We start from the raw sequence: 23,087 nt of genomic DNA on the forward strand, positions 1-23,087 counted from the left end.
CTGTGGCATCCATGCTGAATTTCTCAAAGCTGGTGGAAATGCTGCACTCATGTCATTGCATGCAGTTCTGTGTTCTGCCGGGAACACAGGCATCATTCTAACTGACTGGAAGAGGGACCTTGTTGTCCTTCTCTGAAACGGGAAGGGTGATCGCAAAGACTGCAACAACCACCGAGGGGTGACGCTGCTCTCAGTGCCGGGCAAGGTCTTTGCTTGGATAATTCTTGATTGGGTTCGCCACCATCTGCTTGAGCTCCAGTGTCCAAGGCAGTTAGGCGTTACACCAAAGAAGTCAATGATTGCCTGTATCCTTGCTCTTTGCGTCCTCGCCAAACGCAGACGAGAGTTTCGGCAGGGGTTGCTTGCAGCCTATGTTGATCTCTGTAAAGCATTTGATTCAGTGAATCGGGATGTCCTCTGGAGGATTCTTGGTCTTCGTGGGGTGCCACCAAAACTCAATCTGATGTCTGAATGATACTCTGGTACGAAGAGTGCTGTGAGATGTGGTGATACCATCTCTGACTTATTTCCAGTTGTTACTGGAGTTTGTCAGAGGTGTGTACTGGCCCCCACACTTTTCAGCACTTATATGGACTGGATTCACGGGAGGATGACGGAGAGATCAAGCTGCGGTGTATCATTTGGGAATGTCAAGATCTCTGACCTTGAGTTCGCAGATTATGCAGTGATCTTTGCGGAGACTTCAGACATCCTTTTTGGGGGGCCCTCGAGGTGATGAATGAGGAGTCTGAGCCGCTGGGATTATGGGTTCCCTGAGTCAAAACTAAGATCCAGGCTTTCAATGACATCTTGGACGCTGCTATCCTTTCTGTACCTATTTGTGGTGAGGATGTTGAGGTCACAGAGAGATTTACTTACCTTGACAGTGATATTCATGTCTCTGCTGGCTGTGAGCCAAAGGTCAACAGACATCTGCGTCGGGCCTGGAGAGTGTTGGATTCACTGGACCATCTGGTGTGGCGCTGCCGGTACTTATGTGGGAGGACGAAAGTCCAAGTCTTCAGGTCCTTGGTGCTTTCAGTCTTGCTCTTTGGATGTGAGACTTGGACTCTGACCAGGGATCTGAGACGGAGACTTAATTCCTTTGATACCAGGTCTCTTCGGCGAATCCTTTGCCATCACTGGTCGGACTTTGTGTCCAATGAACGGTTGCTGAGAGAGACTAAAATGAGATTTGTTACCTGCATAGTCTGTGAGCGTCAGCTGCCGCTGTAATGAAATGTGGCTCGTTTTCATGACACTGATCCTGCTCACCAGATTCTCTCAGCGAGGGAGCCGTGTGAGCGGCGAAGGCCAATGGGCTGACCACGTGCCTGGTGGTTGCAGCACGTTGATCAGCATCTCAAGGGGATGGGGATGGGCCAGGCATCTACCTTGGGGATGGCCAGCTGGAGGACCCTGGAGTACTGGCGGAAATTGGATGCAGCGACGCACTGCTGCAGCGCATGCTCCCATACCTGACCTCACCTGACTTAATTTTTTTTTTTTTTTTTTTTTTTTTTTTTAATACCTTGGTCGAGGCTCGTATGAGAGCTAACACACAACTCACAGCAAGGAGGCATGAGACAAGAGGGGCGGGAGTGGAAGGGACAAAACATTGGGGAACAGACACAGGTGAACTGTGGAAGGGAGAGGGATGGGGATGGGACGGGGAACATGGCGAGGGGAAGATGGACATTAAAGGGACTTTCAGGAAGGAAAGCAGGAGAATTGAAGGAAGTGGGCTTGGGTGGATTATCGGGGGTAGAAAAGATCGAGGATTTGGATGGGGGAAGATAAGAGGTGGTGGTGAACAGCTGTTTTGAAAGCCTGAAGGGAAGAATGGGAAAGAATAGAGTGAGGAAGTTTATTCCAAAGGCGGGAAAAAAGAGGAATGAAAGAGTGAAGATGAGCAGTGATTCGTGATTTTGGTAGTTTTACCAGAAGGGGGTTGTTGGCGGACCTTGAGCGCCCTGTGGAAATGTGGTTGGGACAAATCGCAGAGAGAGCAGGGGGGCAAGGCTGGAGAGGAGTCGGTAGAAGACAGAAAGACCACCGACCAACCTGCGGTGATTGAGTGAGAGGCCCAAAGACTCAGCTTCATTGCGGGAGATGCCAATGATCTTAAAAGCCCTGGTTTCGACAGCGTGAAGTCGAGAAAGGTGGGAGGCAGGAGCACCAGCCCAGAGGGGAGAGCAGTACTCCATCAGGCTACGGACAAAAGCTTTGTAAGTGGTCAGGAGCTCAAGAGGGCCGAGGAAGGACTTTGCACGACGGAGGATTCCCAGTCGGCGACTGGCTTTTGAGGCAAGGTTGGAAATGTGACTTTCCCAGGAAAGGTCATGGCAGATAGTGAGACCCAGAAGCTTGAAAGAAAAGACTTCTTCCAGAGGATTGTTGAGAAAGTGGATGGGGGGTTTTGTAAACGGTCCTTTCGAAGAGACATAGTGAGAGTGTGAGATTTGTCTGGATTGAAAGACATGTTCCACGTGTTGGACCAGTTTGTGATTTTATCCAGATCTGCAGTGAGCGAAGAAGCTGCTGCTTGCCGGTCTGAGGGATGACAGATGGTACGGCAGAGGGTTGAGTCATCGGCAAAGAGAAATAGAGGATTTTCCAGAGAGTCCGAGAGATCATTGATGAAAACCAGAAAAAGAACAGGGCCCAGAACGCTACCTTGAGGAACTCCAGCCTGCACAGGAAGAGGGGATGAAAGAACTCCATTTAGGGCCACACGTTGACTGCGACAGGAGAGGAAGTCTGCGAGCCATGAGTGGAGATGGCCTTGAATACCATGGGAAGAGAGTTTGGTGAGTAGGGCAGGGTGCCAGACTGTGTCAAAAGCACGTGATATGTCCAGGGATACGGCTCGGATTTCCTGTCTGGCATTGAGGACCTCCATCCATTGATGGGAGAGCAGTAGCAGCATATCTAGGGTAGAGTGACCTGGTCTGAAACCAAATTGATGATTGGAAATCAAGCCATTGGAGAAGAGGAAGGATTTCATGTCTGAAGCGATGATGGATTCCATAACCTTGCTGATGATTGGGAGAAGGCTGATTGGTCTATAGTTACAGGGATCTGTTTTTGCACCTTTTTATGCAGGGCAGTGATGTTAGCAGATTTCCAAGCAGATGGCAGATGACCTTGGGAAAATGAGAGGGTGAATAGAACAGAGAGAGGGTGAGCAAGAGCAGAAGAGCAGGCTTTGAGGACACGTGGGCTGATGCCGTCTGGACCGGTTGCAGAATCTGACTCGAGGTTTGAAAGCAAGCTCTCCACCTTGTCAGGAGAAAAGGATACAGAGTCCAGGGACAGTTGGGTGCGACTGGGTAAAGTGGGTAGAGATAGTGATGGGTTTGGGACACAAGATTTAGCTGCAAACACCGAGTTTAGACATTCAGCTTTATCACGTGTGGAATCAGCAGTGCGGCCATTTGAGGTAAGGGAGGGGATGGAGGGGGAACATACACCAGAAACAGATTTGATTAAACGCCACCAGGATTTTGAGGAGGGAGAGAGGTTTGAGAGTTCAGACTTGAGATGAGAAAGATGTTGTTTTCTGGCTCTCCTGAGGGTAGCTACACACTTGTTCCGAGCTTTGTGGAAAGAACTGAGATTGCCCTCAGTTGGGTTTGCTTTCCATGAGGCAAAGGCAAGTTGTTTCAGGACAACTGCCTCGCCACAAGCTTCAGTAAACCAAGGGCGGGAGGAAGGGTAAGACAACTGAACACGAGAGGGGATAAACTGATTTTATCACTGATTGAACTAGAAGGGCACTCGCTTGAGCACATACTCCGCCACACAATGCCTGATCTACTGGAACATATCGGGCCAATACATTTTTGAAATATTATGCTGTCCAGTACTATATCGTTTTTGGCACGACCTCTCAATGGTGAAGAATCATTTAAAAATTAAATGACTCTCGTATCCAGATCTGGATTTGGATCTTCACCAAAATTGAACCATTTCGTCCTTGCCCACACGCCCAACCTGTCCACCAAGTTTCATCCAAATCTGTCCACAACTTTTTGAGATACTTGCTATGCATCATTTTTTGCCCTTTCTCTCAATGGTGAAGAATCACTTTAAAAATCCCATTAGTCAGATCTGGATCTGGATTTGGATTTTCACCAAAATTGAATCTCTTCTTTTTTTTTTTTGAATCCGTCCATAACTCTGAGATATTGTGCTATATATTCTTTTTGGCCCGATCTCTCATTGGTGAAGAATCATTAAAAACATTCTCATAGTCTGATCCGGATCTGGATCTTCACCAAAATCTAAACAATTTGTCCTTGTCTCACACCAAACCTGTCCACAAAATTTCATCCAGATCTGTCCACAACTTTTTGAGATATCCTGTACACAAACAAACAAACAAACAAACAAACAAACAAACAGACAGAAAGGGGTGAAAACAACCTCCTTCACCTTCGGTGGCGGAGGTAAAAATTACACGGAAAGACAAACGCCCGACCGTAATAAACCATGACCTGTCGGACATCCACTTTCTGCTTAGATTGTGTTTTCCGTGAATAGAGTTAATGGCATGAAGAGCTAAATATTCCACTATTTCAATGAGGTAATGAATAAATATGTAATAACGATCTAACAATTTGTCCTTTTGCTTTGAAGAACGGGAATAAAGGGAGAGGAGGATGTTATGTTTGGTTGAGGACTTTGGGTGGTGAGGTGGTTTGAAGACAGATTTCAGTCTTATGGCCGCCATATTGGTGCTCACTGCTATGTGACGGCAAAGACACCTCGGAGCGGTCATATTCACAATCACTATGCTTTCCCTGCATGTATTCTCTTTATTGTAAAACTACCAAAGCGACAGTTAAAATAATTTTGAGCCAAACAGTGTTACGGCCTTGTGAAGGTCGGCCTCAGCGATCGAGATAGCCGTCTGTTAACTTATGCACTGCTCAAATAGCTATGTGGCATTCTCTCAAGCAGAAATTTAACCCGTGTCATTTGAAATTTGTCCGAGGTGATTATTTGCTTTTCACGATGTGCATATATATATATATATATATATATATATATATATATATATATATATATATATATATATATATATATATATATATATATATATATACACTGTATATCAAGAAGAAGTTAATTGGTTTCGGGTCGTTTATTGTCGTATATCCTTTCTGCATATCTCGTGGGGTTGAGTTGGACATGTGACCGTGAAGGACAAGGGAGGGGGTTTGAAGGCTTGAAGTGGGGAGGGATTGGCATTCCCTCGAGCAGGGCTTAAACCCATGTCATTAAAGGTCTTTGTATGAGATCATTCTTTATTTTTGACGATGTGTGTAGATGCATCAGGAAGATCATTTGTTTCATTTAATTTATTGTCACATATATCTTCTGCACATCTTGTGGGTTTGTGAGTTGCATAGGCGAACTTGACAGGCCATGACCTGTTCTTGGTCACATTCTCACATATCTTTTCCACATATCTCTTGGTATTGTGAGTTGGACAAGTGGCCATGACCTGCTCATTGTCACATATCTTTTCTGCATTTAATTTTGATTCTGCTTTTTCTTAAAAAAAAAAATAGACAATGTCAAGGCTCATATAAGAACTAACATACAGAATGTATAACAAGGGGAGCTGGAGACAAGAGGGGTGGGAGAGGGAAGCACAAAATAGTGGGGAATAGACACATGAGATCTGTGGAAGGGAGAGGGATGGGGCAGGGTACATGGGGTAAACAAGATAGACACTACAGGGACTTTCAGGAAGGAAAGCAGGAAATATGAAGGAACATCACCAGTACACGTCCAGAGACAAACACCGCCCAGACACGTTCGAAGCTAAACTGCCCAGAGACAAACTACCATCCGGAGACAAACTCCTGTCCAGACATAACCAGCGATGAGATAGAGATAGAGATAGAGATAGAGTTAGAGATAGAGATGTGGGAGGAGGGTTTTACACTGTATTGGGAGGGGGTTGAGCCAGGATGGGACAAAGAGAGAGGCGTGGGGGTCAGGGACTTAGCAGAGAGAGTATGTTATGCTTTATGAACACACACACACACACACACACACACACACACACACACACACACACACACACACACACACACACACACACACACACACACACACACACACACACACACACACACACACACACACACACGTACGTGCTTGGCCGATATCAGCAATTTTTTTGGGAATCGGCAGGTTGGAGCCTGTGTGATTGCCGACTACAGTCCATACTTTATACAACCCAAAAACCTTGAGTGGCTTTCACCGAAAAACAAGGTTGCATTTATATAGATGTTTCAGGGATATGCTCCCAAGCATTAATCTTTATCAACAGCTGTGACAGGAGGAAAAAAAAATTGGCTTGGTAATTTAGAAAACATTAATATGGCAAACAGCTCGGAAATTGGGTGTTATTTCACAACTTGCTCAGGATGGCGTAGCATGGAGCGCACGCTCAGGATGACGTGGCATGGCAAAAGCGTCTGCAGTGCGTGAAAGATTCGCTCAGAATGACAGCACAGTTCTGCTGTCGAATGAAGAGAGCTTGGCTCGTGGCTTAAGTACTCAAGCAAGCATTCCAATTAAATGGTTGATGAGGAACGGTGGCCAGGCTGTGGATGCATACCATATCGGATCCCTTTTACTTTAAAGCCGGTTTCACCTCGACCGCAGCAGTTAAACAATTAAATGAACTCGTTCAAATAATGACAATAGTTTATCCACAAAATAGTTGCTCTTCAGCGTAGAACAACCTTTGAGACATCGCAAAGTTGATTCGCCCACGAAATAAGCATTGCAGATAATCCACCACGTTGCCTGCTCATCTGTGCACGTGTCACGGAGTACATCTTTTCGCAGCCCATGCAAAAGTTATAACTTTATTTTAAAACATCCGTTTTTCACCAGATTTGCTTTGATCCCCTGTAGAGTACCTCACAAAACCTCCGAAAATATAGACACAGATCTGTCAGACGCAATGGATAAGCAGTCCCTCTGGGGTACAGGGCGCGAGGTCGAGCAGTGAATGCATTAAATCGTATAGCTCAATGAAGCTGGTAAATTTTAGCACGTTCCAAAATCTTTTGTTCACTCAATATAATTCTCCAAACAGGAGAAAAAGAGAAGTTTAATGCTTTGGAAATTTCACATTTTCTTGTGTGTGTATGGAGGAGGGAACATAGCCTTGCTTGCTTGAAGTAAATAGGTATATAGGCTTAGTTATAAGACTCGATATTACTTTAAATTAAATGTCTAACCTGTTTTTGAATTTCACTCCAAATTTTGAAAGCTCCAAAGTATTTATTTGTATTTGTGCTTTTTATTTTTCTTATTAATATTTTGATATTTCACTCCAGATTTTGTTTATTAAATAAACATTTTATCGAATTTTTCACTCCAGTACAAAACCAGTCGGAAGTCGCAAAAATTCAATATTCAGTTATTGGGTTTATTTGAATGCCCATAAAATAAGCTTTACAACACACGTTATTGACAAAATCGAAATAACCGTATATAGCTTCTGGAGTTTGAGAAACTATTGCTGGTATACGTTGGTAAAGGCGCTGTCACACCTTGACGACTTGGCCAGCAATGGCAACGTATAAAAATGTTTGTAAAACGTTGGCGTACGCTGAAATTTTGATGTTTTTTTTTTAAGTTTTGGTCGTATTCATAACGTGTTGGTCGTATGCATAACATATTAGTAACAGGCACAGAACGTTTCGTTGTCTTATAGATAACTTGTACCAACGAATGCTTAGCCTGTTGTCGGCGTCCACAACCTATGCCCAACGATAGTTTAACTTACGCATAGTGCGCTAAACGTATCGCCGACGAATTCGTGGCGTTCTCTGTTAAAAACCTGCCGCACGCCGATTTAAATCATAACCGCCTGAAAATTGGAAGTGTCAACATCGCAGTCACACCTTGACGATTTAGCCAGCGTATGCCGACCTATGAAAAATGTATCTAAAACGCTGGCACACGTCGAATACGGTATGGGTAAGTTGTGTATACATTAAGAGCACGCTGAAAAATGATGAAGTACGCTGTCATATTTCGTGGTACGTCTCGTACGTCGTGAAATTTCAAGCATGCTGAAAATTTTATGACGTACTCGCCGTATGGCTCACACGTTCCGCTACGCTGGGAATAAGTTATAGGCACGATATGCGATCGTTGACACACGTCGACACACGTTACTTGTAAGTTACTCATAAGTCGAAACACGTCGAGGTAATGTTTAGCATACCCGAAACTTATTTTCTCCGTCAAGGCACATTTTCTTTTTTTCTCCTTGGCTCCGTGAAAGCACGTGACAAAATATCTGAAGTTGTTGTTGTTTTTTATTTTTTTATTTTAGTCTATGACGAATTTTAAAATATATTCGGACATTTGCTTTTAAGTTAAGTCAAACAGAAAATAATCACAGAGGAGGAACTAAGAATATTACATGAGCAAACTGAAGAGGCAATCGGACGTGACATAACGGCACGTGACGAAATATCGGAAGTTATTGTTTTTTTGGTTTTTATTTAAATGCGGCCAATACGCCATTATATGGTAGCTGTAAATTAGAAACACGTTCAGTAAGTTCTGTGGTCGTCTGGAAGACGTCAATCAAATACGTCTACATATGTCAATATGCGTTGGAGGTACGTTACACATAGGTTCAAAGCACGTTACTCATAGGTTATAAATAAGTTTTGGGTACGCTAATCATTACCTCGACGTGTTTTGACTTATGAGTAACTTACAAGTAACGTTCCTCGACGTGTGTCAACGATCGCGTAACGTGCCTCGACGTGTGTCAACGATCGCGTAACGTGCCTCGACGTGTGTCAACGATCGTGTAACGTGCCTACAACACGTTACTCATAGGTTATAAATAAGTTTCGGGTACACTAATCATTACCTCGACGTGTTTCGACTTATGAGTAACTTACAAGTAACGTGTGTCGACGTGTGTCAACGATCGCATCGTGTGCCCACAACTTATGGCTAGCATAGCGGAACGTGTGAGTCATACGCTAACATACGTTGTAAAATTTCAAGCATGCTAAAATTTGAGGACAACTGCAAAGTACAACGATGAAAGCCAGCATACTACGATGTATGGCAGTGTTTTTCAGCGTGCTCTTAATGTTATCAAAACTTACCCATAACGTATTCGACGTGTGCCAGCGTTTTAGACAAATTTTTCACAAGTCGGCATACGCTGGCTTAATTGTCAAGGTGTGACAGCGTCTTAAGGACTTTGTTTCTCAAACTCCAGAAGCTAATATCCGGTTATTTCGATTTTCCCAATAACGTGTGTTGTAAAACTTCATCGTAAGATATCTCCATCAGTTTGTGACGGACCACCATGTATGATACACCGTTGTGAAGCTTATTTTATGGGCTTTCAAATATACCCAATAACTCAATATTGAATTTTTGCGACTTCTGACTGGTTTTGTACTGGAGGGTCACATTTCACTTGTTTATTCCGGATAATGTCCAATCCTCAAAACCGAAAGAATATTTTGATGATGTACTTTAATTAGCCCGTGAGAGTACATTGTGTAAAATTACATCATATAATCTATGCATGAAATCACTCCAAGTTCCTAATTTGAAAACTGCAGTATTTACAAATGCGATGTATACAGCGATTCATAGCAATGATGAAAAGGCATTCGATAAAATGATTGAGGGAAGTGAAAAAAAACTTTATCGTTTAGAAATCGTTGCGGCCTGTTCCTAGTCAAGGTATGGTTGAACAGGCCAAAAAACATGGCGGCTTCACACCCCAGCGAGGTTACCCAGGAAACGCCTTCAGACCCAGAGAGCGAAGTGGCCAAGGATGTTCCTGATAAAGGATATAATTAAACAAGGCTGTTAATTTATAATTATCTTCAAAAGGGGGTGTTTAAATTAACCCAAACACCCAATTTTCACTCTTGCACTTCCTTGGAGTTCCCTTAGTATGCATGCATAGTTTCAGGCCGCTAGGTTTCATGGTTTTGGAGTTGTGAAGGAGACGCGCACGCACACACACACACACACACACACACACACACACACACACACACACACACACACACACACACACACACACACACACACATATATATATATATATATATATATACACACACACACACACATATATACACACACACACACGTAAATAAATAAGAATAAAAAACAAACACAAACAAACAAAAAAACAAGATCATGCACTCATACATACAAACAAACACACACTCATACCACTGATAGCTCACCCACTCTTCACGAAGGACACCGTGGGAACTTTAACCTCCCCCAACTAATCAGTGTGGATGGGACGGCCAGTTTAACGTCCATCTGAGGGACGCCACACACATTTATTAATCACCCTGCCTGTGAAACACCGGGGCGACATTTTATAGCTTTGTCGGGATTCAAAAACAGGTTAGACAGCTTAGAGGCAAGTGTGTGAACATCTCTGACTCAAGGCCATCCTGCCAGCCCTAAATTGGAGAACTGTGCAGTGAATCAAGTTGGCAAGTTTTAAATGGAATAATAAAAAAAAAACTGCCTTTTCAATCCAAAACTTTGCCCCGAACTCTCACCATCAACCTACCCTCAACTACTCCCCCCAACTCCACCCTAACTTCTCTCCCCCACAACTCCCCAAAATAGAAAACCTCTTTCTTGAGAAAGAAGCTTATCTCTGCTGGCTCATTCTGGGGTTACATGAGGTTTTCCCTTCATTTTATTTTTCAGGCTCTAAGAATACTTCTGCATTGTATTGATCTCCATGCAAACCGTTATCACCGCTACATCGTCCCACTGTTGTCTGTCAGTGCTGACTTTTATGTACGAGTATTTGTGCGGATTTATGTCGGACAAGGAAAAGTGAAAATGTCGGCAAGGTATGGTACGTGTAACATCACCCGAATTAACATCACCGAACATGTAACATCACCTAATGGTACATCACCCTCATTGATTCTGAGAGACTTCCCACTCACTTACTAACATTTACTGTCTGTCTTGTCTATTCCATCAGTGCTGCTGTGTTAACAGGATTCATTGTACTTCTAAAATATTGTGCTACTAACCTTTCACATAAATTAACAATCAAAATTATTTTACTTGCATGTAAGAACTGTGCTTGTGCTTTGGATTGCAGTAAAAAGCTGAAAGCTCCAAAGTATTTATTTGTATTTGTGCTTTTTATTTTGCTTATTAACCCATCACTCTCCCCCTCGCCCCCCCCCGCCCGCCTCTTTTTACACAGTAAACAAGCTTTGGTATACCATTGTGTTGGCTGTGGTACATTTCACCTGCAGAAAATGGGAAAGAGAGTGCAAATTGGAACAAAGTGAGTGGGGATTTTCACCTTTCCTTCTTGTCCAGATGATACTCGATTTTGAACTGTGTCAGAGAAGGAAGAAAACAACGAATTAATGGTTTTACAAACTTGACACATTTTATAAACTGTTGTCTCAGGAATGATCCTTGGTTTTGGGGATTTTACTTTGCCAGGTATATTTGCCACAGGGAGATTGGTTAGTGATGAAAGTGAGATGGCAGGTTTTTTGAAACAGTTATTTTGCTTCAACATTTACACAGAACAGTTATGGGATTAAACAATATCTGAGTGAATATATCTCTGGGGATGAGGAAGGGCTTTTAATGGAGTTCCATTTACGAGAGGAGGAAATTGAGAATGGGCAAGCAAAGCGAAGGCACGATAAACCTTCAGGGCCACAAAGTATGGATTCAATCGTATTCAACAGAGGTGATAATTGCAGCGGAAGAAGTTGGAATATAAACATTACAGCTGAAATGTGATAAGCTCCAGAATCTCTTAACCTAAACCGAATTTCAAAATTTCAACTGTGGAATTGAACTTGGCAGCAGTTCCAACTGCTAAAAAAAAAAAGTGTTCATTTTTCCAGTTCCACATTGTTTGATACTCCGGACGTCTACGGTCGTTTCAGGACGGTGCTTAGTATGACCCAGCCAGCCTTTCCTTATCAACTATTTCATTGGAGTGCTTGCTTGAGTGTTTGATAGTGGTGGGTCGAATTGATTCCAAAGTACTGTATTCAAATCCAACCATGGGATCAAAAGAAATCGAGTCGTGAACCGGAATCAACATCCATTCCGAGTATCATAGAAAGAAGCATTTTTATTGGAGAAACAAACACAGGTGCGCCAGACTCACACCAGGGAGGAAGAAGAAGAAGGTAGAGAAAAGAACAAGGCTTCATTACATCCCCTTGCTTGTCCTACGCAAACAAGCAGGCTTGCTTTGGTGCAAATTACAGGGACGGGAAAGGGGAGGAGGCGAAATGCGATGGGAATGTCGATGTGGTGTCAAACTGTTGTGTATTGCTGGATCCCCCCTCGCGCCTGAGGACCTCGTGCTTCATTCGCCCAGATGGGTCGGCAAACTGTCCATGGTTCAGCGAGCAGGAACCGCTTGCAGACAGGAATAGGTTGCTGACAGGAACACTATGCAGACAGGAATGGTATGCAGACAAGAATGACTTGTGGATGGGAATGGCTGCAGCTGTCGTGGCTTGTTTCTTGGGCAGGCAGATGGCAGAGGCTCTTTGTCTGTTCACCCCGTCCGGGTTTGTGTAGAGGCCGGCACGAGGTGTGGTCATGGCACTTCAGCATTGAATGTTGGCGTCTTGTGTCATTGGCCAGCAGTGCGTGGCCATAGCTTCAGAGGGTTGGTCCAACAACTGTGCCACACACCCCTAAAGAGCAGCTTTGGCATCTCTTGGTGGTAGCGTCGAACATGTCGGAACTGCCACGCACGATGACGACTATTGTAGCATTAATGATCGCAGAGCACGGAGTTTTTAAAGTGTGTTAGTATAATTGTAATGCCAATGTGGTTGGGGTGTGGGAACATGCAGGGGAGAAAAGGGAGGGGTGGGGTGGGAGCATGTAGGGAGGAAATGGGATGAGGGAGGGGAAGGGTGGGAGGAAGGTGGGCAAGGGGTGGTGTGGGAGTTCCAGGGGTGGGGGAGGAGATGGGAAGGGTTGGGGTGGGAGGAAGGTGGGCAAGGGGTGGCATGGGAGTTCCAGGGGTGGGGGGAGGAGATGGGAAGGGGTGGGGTGGGAGTCTGGAGGAAGGGAGGGGAGGCAGTGGAATAGTGTCCAGATGGATGGGGCATGGGTGGGACGAGGGAGGAATGACCCGGCGATGCTGGGTTCCTTTGCTAGTAAGTATATACTATGATGCAAAGAAGAACTGATTAGATTTTGGCATTAAGAGGTCAAAGGTCAGAGGTCATGTCAGGTAAAAATGTGATACTTGAGAACAGCTGAAGGGATTTAAATCAAACTTGGTGCAAGTATATAGCATGATGTAGTTATGTGGGTGGAGGCCCATCAGTCAACATCATGATGTCAAATTAAGTCGTGTTTAAAAATATTTTTGTTTTGGAATGCTGTTTTTTTTCTTTCAAAAACGACTTTTCAAATATTTAATAGAGATGCAATTACTCTTAAAGCTTTCAATTGAGTTTTGAAAGACAACAGTGTAAATATCTAGCTTGTCTGTGTCTGATAGGACTTGTTATATTGGTCACTTGTTCAATGAAGAAGGACAGGTAATTGAAAGGACATTGTTTTTGCAGTGTGCAATAAGTTATTACCATTGTCAATTTTGATTGATTTGATTTTGTGAATTTATAGTTTCAAGTTTACTCCTGCTCGAGGTCCTCCAGTTGGTCCAGTTTGTGACATCTGTACCCATCACCACCAAGTAAGTGTCTGCAGACATCAACACTCAATAAAATACCGAGTTTCTCATGAATATTGAAGATGTTTTTGTCAGGTATAACAGCTGGGAGGAAACGGAAAGGGAACAGGCATGATGATTACTGGCAATGATGACTGGATACCAAGACACCCCGCTTTAATCGGACACTTCACCCTGGCCATGACATTTATTATTATTCAATTGAATTCAGAATGAGATTAAAATAAATTAAATTCAAATTAAATGGAAGACCAAATAGGGACAGTCCTGCATTGGAGTCATCAGAAGGAAAAAGTCTTCACCAGAAGCAAAAAGCAAAGATGAAGTAATCAGGAGGAACCTCAATAGGATTTGGGTTTCAGCTACTACTACTCTACCCTCAAACCCATCCAGGTGCAGCCAAGTGAGCCTAATTAAAAAAAAAAAAAAAAAACAGATCAAAAAATTATATCATTCTGCCTGCCAGACCATGCGTCCGATCAGGTTCAAATTTAAAACATATATTCCCCATCACTACTCGATCATAATTGTGAATTTTCACGTCGATTGATGAAGTGGTTCAAGAGAAAGAATTTTAAAAATATTTTCGCTCAATCCACTATGGCTGCCAGACCATGTGACCTATCAATTATTCCTTGAAATTGTCCACCCATGCCTGGGGAACATTTGTTTGAAGTTTCCCCTCGATCTGTCTAGCCGTTCTGGAGAAGATGATTTTTTTTTATAGGTTTTATAGTAAATCCAATATGCTTGCCAAACCATGTCTCCTATGCTGTCATATGTAACAATGTTTTGTTGCTCATGGATTGGCGGTCATACATGTAAATTTCGCCTCAATCTGTTTGGCCATTTCAGAGAAGATTTTTGAAGGTTTAGAAAAAAAACCCAAAAAAAACAATATGGCTGTCAAACCACATGACCAATGACGTCATCAATTTTTTTTCTGTGGGCCAATTTATCCCGAGATGACAATCAAAAATTTTCATACTGATCGGATGTTGCAGTGGAATAGTCCATCCGTCCGTTATATATCCGTCCGTTATATGTATGGAATTATGATGTCGTAACAAAGGCACCGATGACATCATTAAAAATTTTTTACACTTATTCCCCATGAGGAGTACTTGCCATGTGCCAAGTTTCACTTTTTATCCCCCTCCGCGTGGCGGAAGGGGGATATTGTTGTCACCCGGGTCGTCCGTCCGGCTGTCCGTCCATCCATCCGTCCGTCCGGCTGGCTGGGCGTCAACATTTATAGCTGTGAGTGCGATAACTCATAAACTGTTCGCCATATCGATTTGAAATTTGGGTCACACATGTACCACCTGAAAATGAAGAACCCTATTGATTTTTGGCATGGCTGGATCCAAGATGGCCGCCCCACGTTTTTTTGTAATAAATGGAAAACTGCTTATCTGATTTCAATTATTTTTCAATGGCGGGAGATTCCCTATCTCTGATGGGTATATTTTCCTTGGTGTGGTTTGGGGGATACAGAGGTCCATGGTTTTTCCTTTTTTTTCCAACAGTGCTGCCATGCCACTTGACTTATGACATCATAATTATCATGAAAACATTCCACACGATTAGTCACGCCAATGGTGAAAAATTTGTCTCAATTCGACAAGCGGTTGCAGAGAAAAACACTCGCTCTGTGCGGACAAACAAACAGGCAAACAAATGAAAAATCGCTCAGAGTGACACTTGGCGAAACGGAACGACACTCATGAGAGCGCATACCTCCGCCAGGCAGAACAGTTTACATTTTGTATCTAACTAATAGGACAGATCTGAGTCGAGACCGAAACCAAAATCGAATCGGCTTGTTCTTGTCACCCAACCAACTCATCCACCAAGTTTTATCATCACTCGTCCACAACATTTTGTGATATCATGTCATACATAGTTTTTAGCCCATCTCTCAATGGTGAAGTATCAGTTGAAAAATTCTCGTATCTGGATCCGGATTCGAATCTTCACCAAAATTGAATCATTTTATTCTTGCATACACACAACCTGTCCACAAACTTTCATGCACGTTTCACGAGCGGCGCATGTGTCTGCTTTCGAGCACATTCCATACAGTGCACGTGGCGAGCGCTCACGTTCACACGACTCCGCTAGCGTGTGCGTGGGGCGAACACCAATATGTGTCGGGTATTGAGGTTAAAAAAAGAACAAGCCGCTTCTACCCGCACACTCGTATCCTGCCCAACATGGCGTGGAGTCAGCTTTATCGGCCTCCGCACGCGTCTCATGCAGTGTGGGCGTCGTGCTGTCGTGTTTCCCGTGCTCTGAAAAACACCATTCGTGCAGCCTCTGAAGAGGTATTTACTTGCATGCCTTTCTAATGCAATCGGCAATTCTCCCCAGACCATGGGAAGCTCGAGTCAATAGTCCAGCACCAACTAGCACACCACATGACTCGGTGCTGCAGTTTCCCCACCATGGCGCCGCACGCGCTGGCCTCCACGAGGCCCCACCTTACAGCGAAGGCGGACGTGGCTGATTTACCTCAGGAATAATCAGAAAACAAGAAGAGTGGGGATGAAATGAAGGAAAAAAAAATGATTGAAGCAACCCGAGCTAATAGATCATCGCAACGCACTTCCTTGTTGTCCCGCTAAACAAAAGGAAGGGGAGTATCTACATGTATAATAATGGAATAACTGTCTTGGGACACCAATCTGTTGTATGCATGTGGTTCCGAGAACCGCAACAATATGTGTATATATATATATATGTATATATATGTATATATATGTATATATATGTATATATATGTATATATATATATATATATATGTATATGTATATATGTATATATATGTATATGTATATATGTATATATATGTATATATATGTATATGTATATATGTATATATATGTATATATGTATATATATGTATATGTATATATGTATATATATGTATATATATATATATATATATATATATGTATATATATATATATATGTGTATATATATATATGTATATATGTATATGTATATATGTATATATATGTATATATATATATATATATGTATATGTATATGTATATATATATGTATATGTATATATATATATATATGTATATGTATATATATATATATATATATATGTATATGTATGTATATGTATATATATATGTATATGTATATATATATGTATATATATATGTATATGTATATATATATATATATATGTATATGTATGTATATGTATATATATGTTTATATGTTTATATGTGTATATATATGTATATATATATGTATATATATATGTTTATATGTATATATATGTTTATATGTGTATATATATGTATATATATATGTATATATATATGTATATATATATATATGTATATATATATGTATATATATATGTATATATATATGTATATATATATGTATATATATATGTATATATATATGTATATATATATGTATATATGTGTATATATATATTGTTGCGGTCTTCGCGCCCGCCGGCGTGCTGACGGCCACGTAACTCGAATCGCGGCACGTCGCCCACCGGACGGACAATCCAGTCGTGACCCTCTCGGACTAACGCCGGGAACCAGTCACGGGTGGACCTTTCGGTCTCACCGCGATCGAGCCAATCAGCCCCCGCGTGGGATAGGGTTGCTCGCCAAATTCGACCTACCTAAGTACCCACGCGGAGGGTAGACCGGGCGATCGCACCTCGCCGCAGGTCGACTTCGGACACGGGCCACTTAAGCGACCCGTTCCGTACTATCAGAATAACCGAGCGGTGTTATCGTCGACCTCGACGGTTCGATTAATTATCGGGCGTATTCAGCCCACTACCAACCCTTTACGTGAAGCAAGATGAGGATTCAATGGGAGAAAAAGACGAAGCGAAGCGGGAGAACAGTTCAATAATAAAGCACATTTATTCGCGGCACACGGGGAGCACACATTCAATTCCACCAAAAGCACACAGAAAAAACACAATTCCATTTACACAAAAAGCAAATATAAAAGTGAAGACAATGCAGAGCTAATACCGACTACCGAGCACACGGCAACACTTATACAATTCTACTTCACAGACGGCGCCGACAACACATACCCAAAACCAAGGAAAGAATACCCTCAAGGATGAGGCGGGCCTGAGGCCGAGACCGGGTCGCGCCTACCCGTCTGGTGATGAGACGCGGAGCGGCGATGGCGCCTCACTCCGCGGGCCTCGCGGACAGTGTCTGGCAGGGGGTGGGAAAGGGGCCCCCTTGGTCGCACTATCTCAGCACGGGGGGAAACAGGAGGGGGTTGCTGATGCTCGGGGTATAGAGGATCTTTATTATCCCTGGTGTGCGTCTCCACCTCGGCCAGGTCGCGCTGCCGGCCTTCCTCGGGCGTGCAGCTCCCGGCACCGTCGCGAGCACCCCCTCGTCTGCCTTCGCCGCTGCCGCCTCTCCGCCTCTGGACTCTCCACCCTGGACTCTTCTTTGGGCTCTCCTCGTTCGACTCTCTTCAGCTTCTCCAGCTACTGCAGGCTTCGGGCTCCAGACTTCCACACCGCTCTGACTGACGAACACGGTCCTTTTATCCCCCCGTAGCTTCGCCTTTGACCCCCTCCCTTTGACCTTTCACCTCGCTCCCCATTGGCCCGAGAAAAAGTGGGCGTGAAGGCTTTTTGATCCACAAATTTGCATATATCGATCGTCCTGGAGGCGGGGCCAAATCGCCCCTCACTCACCGATTGGACGGCAAAAAGTGGGCGTGTGTCGTTTTTGATCAGTTTTTGAAGCACAAAATCCGTGATTTTGTACACGCTGTTCGACGCGCGCCCTGCACGAGTCCAACACCGGTACCCACAGCGGGGCAAGAACGGTGGCGATGCTACGGTTGCGAGGTGTGACGTTTAGGTCGTGGCGGTTGTGGTGAAGCGGCGTTGTGGTTGGTGGTTGATGTTGTGGTTGTGGTGGTAATCATGGCGGTTGGTCCAAAATAAAGATAGTAAAAGAAAAACGGCTATCCTGAAGAGTCGCAGCACGCATAAATGACATGTATTCCCACTAGACAACGGGTTTGGGCCTAACTACACATATACTTGCCGAGATACCTCACCTAAGGGACCTGAATGGTGGTTTGCGAATTTGGTAACCACAACACTACCCCCTCCCCTTTTTACAGACTCGTCCCGAGTCGTCAAATTTTCGTGTGCCATCATGTGTAGTTTTCCCCTAGTACATTTTACCTACGGATCCCTGAGTGCGACATTCATGGTATTCGTGTCCCCAAAATAAATAACCTGAGGGCTGCGTAACTATCTAAACAAACTCACTCACACGGACGACTTAAATAAAATTGCCGGCGCTAGACAGACATGCCGGGGGCGCACTCATATTTACAGTACATCTTAACCTTAACTTACAAATTTTACACTAAACCATGGCCCAGGATCATTGAACTCTGCAAAAGAAAAGCAGTTAGCAGGGAGCCAGGCTGCCCGCATGCAGTCTATGGCTCAAAACAATGCAGGTGACAGGGAACGTGGCTGGCTGCTCGCACGCAGTCCAAGGCCTTCCCTTTTGAACTGAACGCAGTGAACCACAACGGTGCATGGGCTGCACAAACGCAGTCTCCGTGCCAGCTCAAGTGGCACACGCAATGAGCACAACGAATGGATGGGTGAACACAAACACGGTGCACGGGCCGCCACTGCAGGCCCGTGTTGTAGCTGCCAACAGGGCAGTTCTCGCAGCTTGCAAACTGTTGCTTTGCGGATCCTGGCGCACATGGAAATGAACGGGGGGGGGGGGGGCAAAGCAAAATTGAACGGGGCTGGTGAACATGGGCAGTGGGCATGGCATGGCAAAGGTGAGCAGGCAAACACAGCCCGCAGAAGAAGGCCGCCGCAGGCAAACACAGCCGGCAGATGAACTGGCCGGCACAGGCCTTGAAGAAAAATTGCCAGCCGGCTGAAGTGGCCGGCACAGGCCTTGAAGCAAAACACGGCCAGCCGATGAAGTGGCCAGCCTTTGCCGTTCAGTGGAGGTTGGTGGAGGGAGTGCGGTGGTGCTGGCCACTCGGAAGGCGGGCTCGGACCTACCTACCTGTCTCCCTCCCAACCTATCGCCTTTGCCTGTCACTGTACATACCCACTCCCTTAATTTGTCAAACCCCAATCTAGCCCCAACTTATTTTTTTGTTGTTTTTATTTTTACTTCCCCACTATAAATCGTCCCCTAACCCCCTTTATCGTCCTTGTTCGGCTAACCTATCCTGTCACCTAGCCTACTCCCAACCCCTACGTTCCCTTCCCGGAGGGGAATAAGGGAGAGCTAACGTCCTGTGCCGAGGCCCAATTCAAGCCTCAGAATGGCCTCCCCAGAGTTCGGCGATCTCTAACCAAAGTGGGTCCAGCGGCCCACAACGACAGCGAGGGGATGGATGGTGCGGAGGGGTACATCTCCTAATCTACCCTAACCATTTAACTGTTAAACTACCCCGGGGCTTTCAACAAGCGCCTCTCGCTTAAACTATTGGTTCTAACAACCCAGATTCCCGTCGCCTGTGTTGGTGTCCTCACAATTTCAGGCCTCGCCCCCCAATTTTCTCTCCGTGCCCTCACACGGTCTCCTGGCTGGGACACGTGGCTCCCTTTGGCAGGCACGACCCTCTGCCGAATCTCCCGCTATGGCACCCCCGGGCACTACACTGCCTCCGAGCCTACCAGCTCCCTAACACCGGGGAGTGCCCCCCATGGCACCTCCCCTGAAACGCACACGTGGCAGGCCGGCCTCCCGGGCCCCTTTCCGAGGGTCACCCGTGCCCACAACACTGCCCACGCGGCTAATGGCGCCCCGGGCCCCAGCACCAAGCAGGCGCACCCGTGCCCACTACTCTATCCCGGCCCCCCATGGGCCCATGGCCTACCGCGGCCGACTAGCCTGGTGCCCGGGGTACCCACTCAGCGATACTCACCTTTCGCAGCCACGCTCCCAAGCCCGTCAACAGGGCTCCTGCACCCCTCCAAATGGGTCTCGAGCCTACTTTCCCACCAACAACAAAACGACCTCCATTTTTCAATTTGACTAACCCCCTAACTCACTTTATACTGACCCCGGGGTCCCTTGGGCGGGAGTCACTCCTCCCCCCAATCACTCATCGCACCATGCATTCCCCATTCGCTCCACTCACACAGACCCGCTGGCCTCACTCACTCAACATGTACACGTACTCACCTCACAACCCAAAACTCTTCAACACACACACCGCTGAACTCTGCCATCCTTCTATCTACCTCCCCTAACTAACTCGTGCTCCCACGTCGTCCCTTAAACTACAGCACGTTCCTTTTAACACTACGTAGCTAAGCTACGTCCCCACTACACATTCACCAGTCTGTCTCTGTCTCCTAACTCAATCATTTTATTTCCCAACCTAAATCTCGCTACAATCCCTCTAACTAATCCATTCCACGGACTCCATGAGGACTTACCCCTGCCCCATGAAGTCGGTCTAACTAAGCTAACCCTTCCCCCTAACTAGTTTTCATCCTGTGCCCAGGGTCAAGGGGGTCTTTCACCCCTTGCCCAGGAATCCTGTGCACCCGAAAGTGAGGCTTGCTTTTTTTTTTTTTTCATGCGCAGCACCTGCGCGGCAACTCAGAGCTCGCGCACTTTACACCTGCCCGTGATGTCATGCAGCTGCACGTGTTCCTCGTCCCTCCTTGGACGGTACCATCCGGCAGAGATACCCCTCCTGCCGGATTCCAACCACACGTGCAGCCATGACGTCACCGTGCGCAAAAAAAAAAACACAAGCCCCACGTCTCGAGGGGTTCCCCACGCGAACACATGTGCTTTGCCCGTTGGAGCTTAACACACACGATCGCGTGGAGAACCCGTCCGGTCCAAATCCGTTTACCTGCCTAAACTTTGTCCGTCCGCGGGATCGGCAAATCCACCACGTGCGTTTCCGGACCGGGACTTCACTCTCGCAAGCGAGCACGTGGTGGTCTCGTGCGTTGCACAGCACGGACCTCGTGCTCCCTGCTGGGTGAACCCGGCACGGTCCCCGAAACGACCACAGCCGCTACTCGGCTTTCTTTCCTCTCATGTCGCCGTCTCCGTCTCCATTCAACCCACGCACACCTGCGTGTTACGACGCACACACTCCATTCCATCACATTCACCCCGGGAGACGCGGCTGCGTGCTCCCGCATGCCAACCGACATCTCCCTCACATACCGCTCTCTCACACACACACGGTCTCCCTTGCACACAGCGACCTTGCACACGGCCGTTCACTCACGCGTGCGGGGGCACTCACCCGCGGTTCCTCACTCGCACTCCGTGCCTCACTCACACACGCGAGGGCACTCACCCGCGGTGCCTCATCCACACGCGGTGCCTCACTCACACACACGGCGACACTCATACACGGTGCCTCATCCACACACGCGGGGGCACTCAACCGCGGTGTCTCATCCATACTCCGTTCCTCACTCACACACGGTGCCTCATCCACACACGGCGTGCTGGGAAGCACGCACTCCGGCACCATCGCCACCACACCACTCACACACGGGGTCGCTTCCACACACGGGGACGCACTCACGCCTTGCACCACACACACAGGGACAACCACACTGGGGATTCGTGTCCCCACAAGGGTCTCCGGGGCCTCTATACCCCCATAGCTCTCCGTGCACCCGTCCACAGCACCCGTCCCCTCAACCTCGCGAAGCACGACCGAACTCACCTGGTCGTGATCCGCCTCAAGGGGGCATACTCCCTCCCCTTGTTCCTGGAGGAGGCCATCCAGCTGCTCGCACCGGGTCCCTGCACGCTCCGCGAGCTCACCCCCATTATCCTCCACTACCTCTGTGTGTGTGTGTGCGTCACTTACCCCGTCTTCCTCGTGTAGTCTTTCCTCTATTTTTTCTATCTCCCGTGTCTCTGCCAACTCTTCACCCTTTACCTCCCTTGTCTCAACTATTATTTCCTTTGTCACGGCCTTCATGCCCGCCTGCAGGCATCGGCCCATGTTCTGCGTCTCACCCCGGAACTTTTTCATTTCTTCCTTCATGTTTGCTTCCATTCCGTTTATTTTTGTATCCATCTTTTCGTTTATTTGTTGTGTATTCGCATCCATCTTCGTTGTCATTGCCGCCAGCATGGCGCATAGCTGGGCTATGTCGGGTGCGCTTGAGTGAGCCGTTTCGGCAGGGGTTGGGGAAGGGTCTTGGTGGAGAGGGGGGGGGAGGTGTCATACACCGCGGCCGCTGCCGCACCCACCTCGGGCCCTGGGTTCAGTTGGGCGAGTCCGTGTTCCTGCACAAT

General features: G+C 45.9%; 1 protein-coding gene and 1 long non-coding RNA gene across 11 annotated transcripts in view; both read left to right on the top strand.

The window, feature by feature from the left end:
• Positions 1-23,087, top strand: part of TRMT1 (tRNA methyltransferase 1) — a 110,847-nt gene that overhangs the window by 47,413 nt on the left and 40,347 nt on the right. For 9 of the 10 annotated variants that reach the window (XM_085861429.1, XM_085861426.1, XM_085861434.1 and 6 more), the window contains 3 exons: positions 10,768-10,916; positions 11,285-11,368; positions 13,705-13,774. In XM_085861429.1, coding sequence (XP_085717555.1) covers positions 10,768-10,916; positions 11,285-11,368; positions 13,705-13,774 — 303 coding nt within the window. Of the gene's footprint in view, positions 1-10,767; positions 10,922-11,284; positions 11,369-13,704; positions 13,775-23,087 lie in introns of all 10 variants that reach the window. The other variant, XM_085861432.1, reaches the window with a different exon arrangement.
• LOC147010280 (uncharacterized) lies at positions 3,467-10,123 on the top strand. The gene is made up of 2 exons (XR_015052771.1): positions 3,467-4,811; positions 5,418-10,123. It is a non-coding gene; the product is annotated as an uncharacterized LOC147010280 (long non-coding RNA).

Source organism: Eptatretus burgeri, chromosome 17, assembly GCF_056783735.1.
Source record: "Eptatretus burgeri isolate ZD-2024b chromosome 17, Ebu_testis_v1, whole genome shotgun sequence".
In the NCBI taxonomy this organism is placed as follows: domain Eukaryota; kingdom Metazoa; phylum Chordata; class Myxini; order Myxiniformes; family Myxinidae; genus Eptatretus; species Eptatretus burgeri.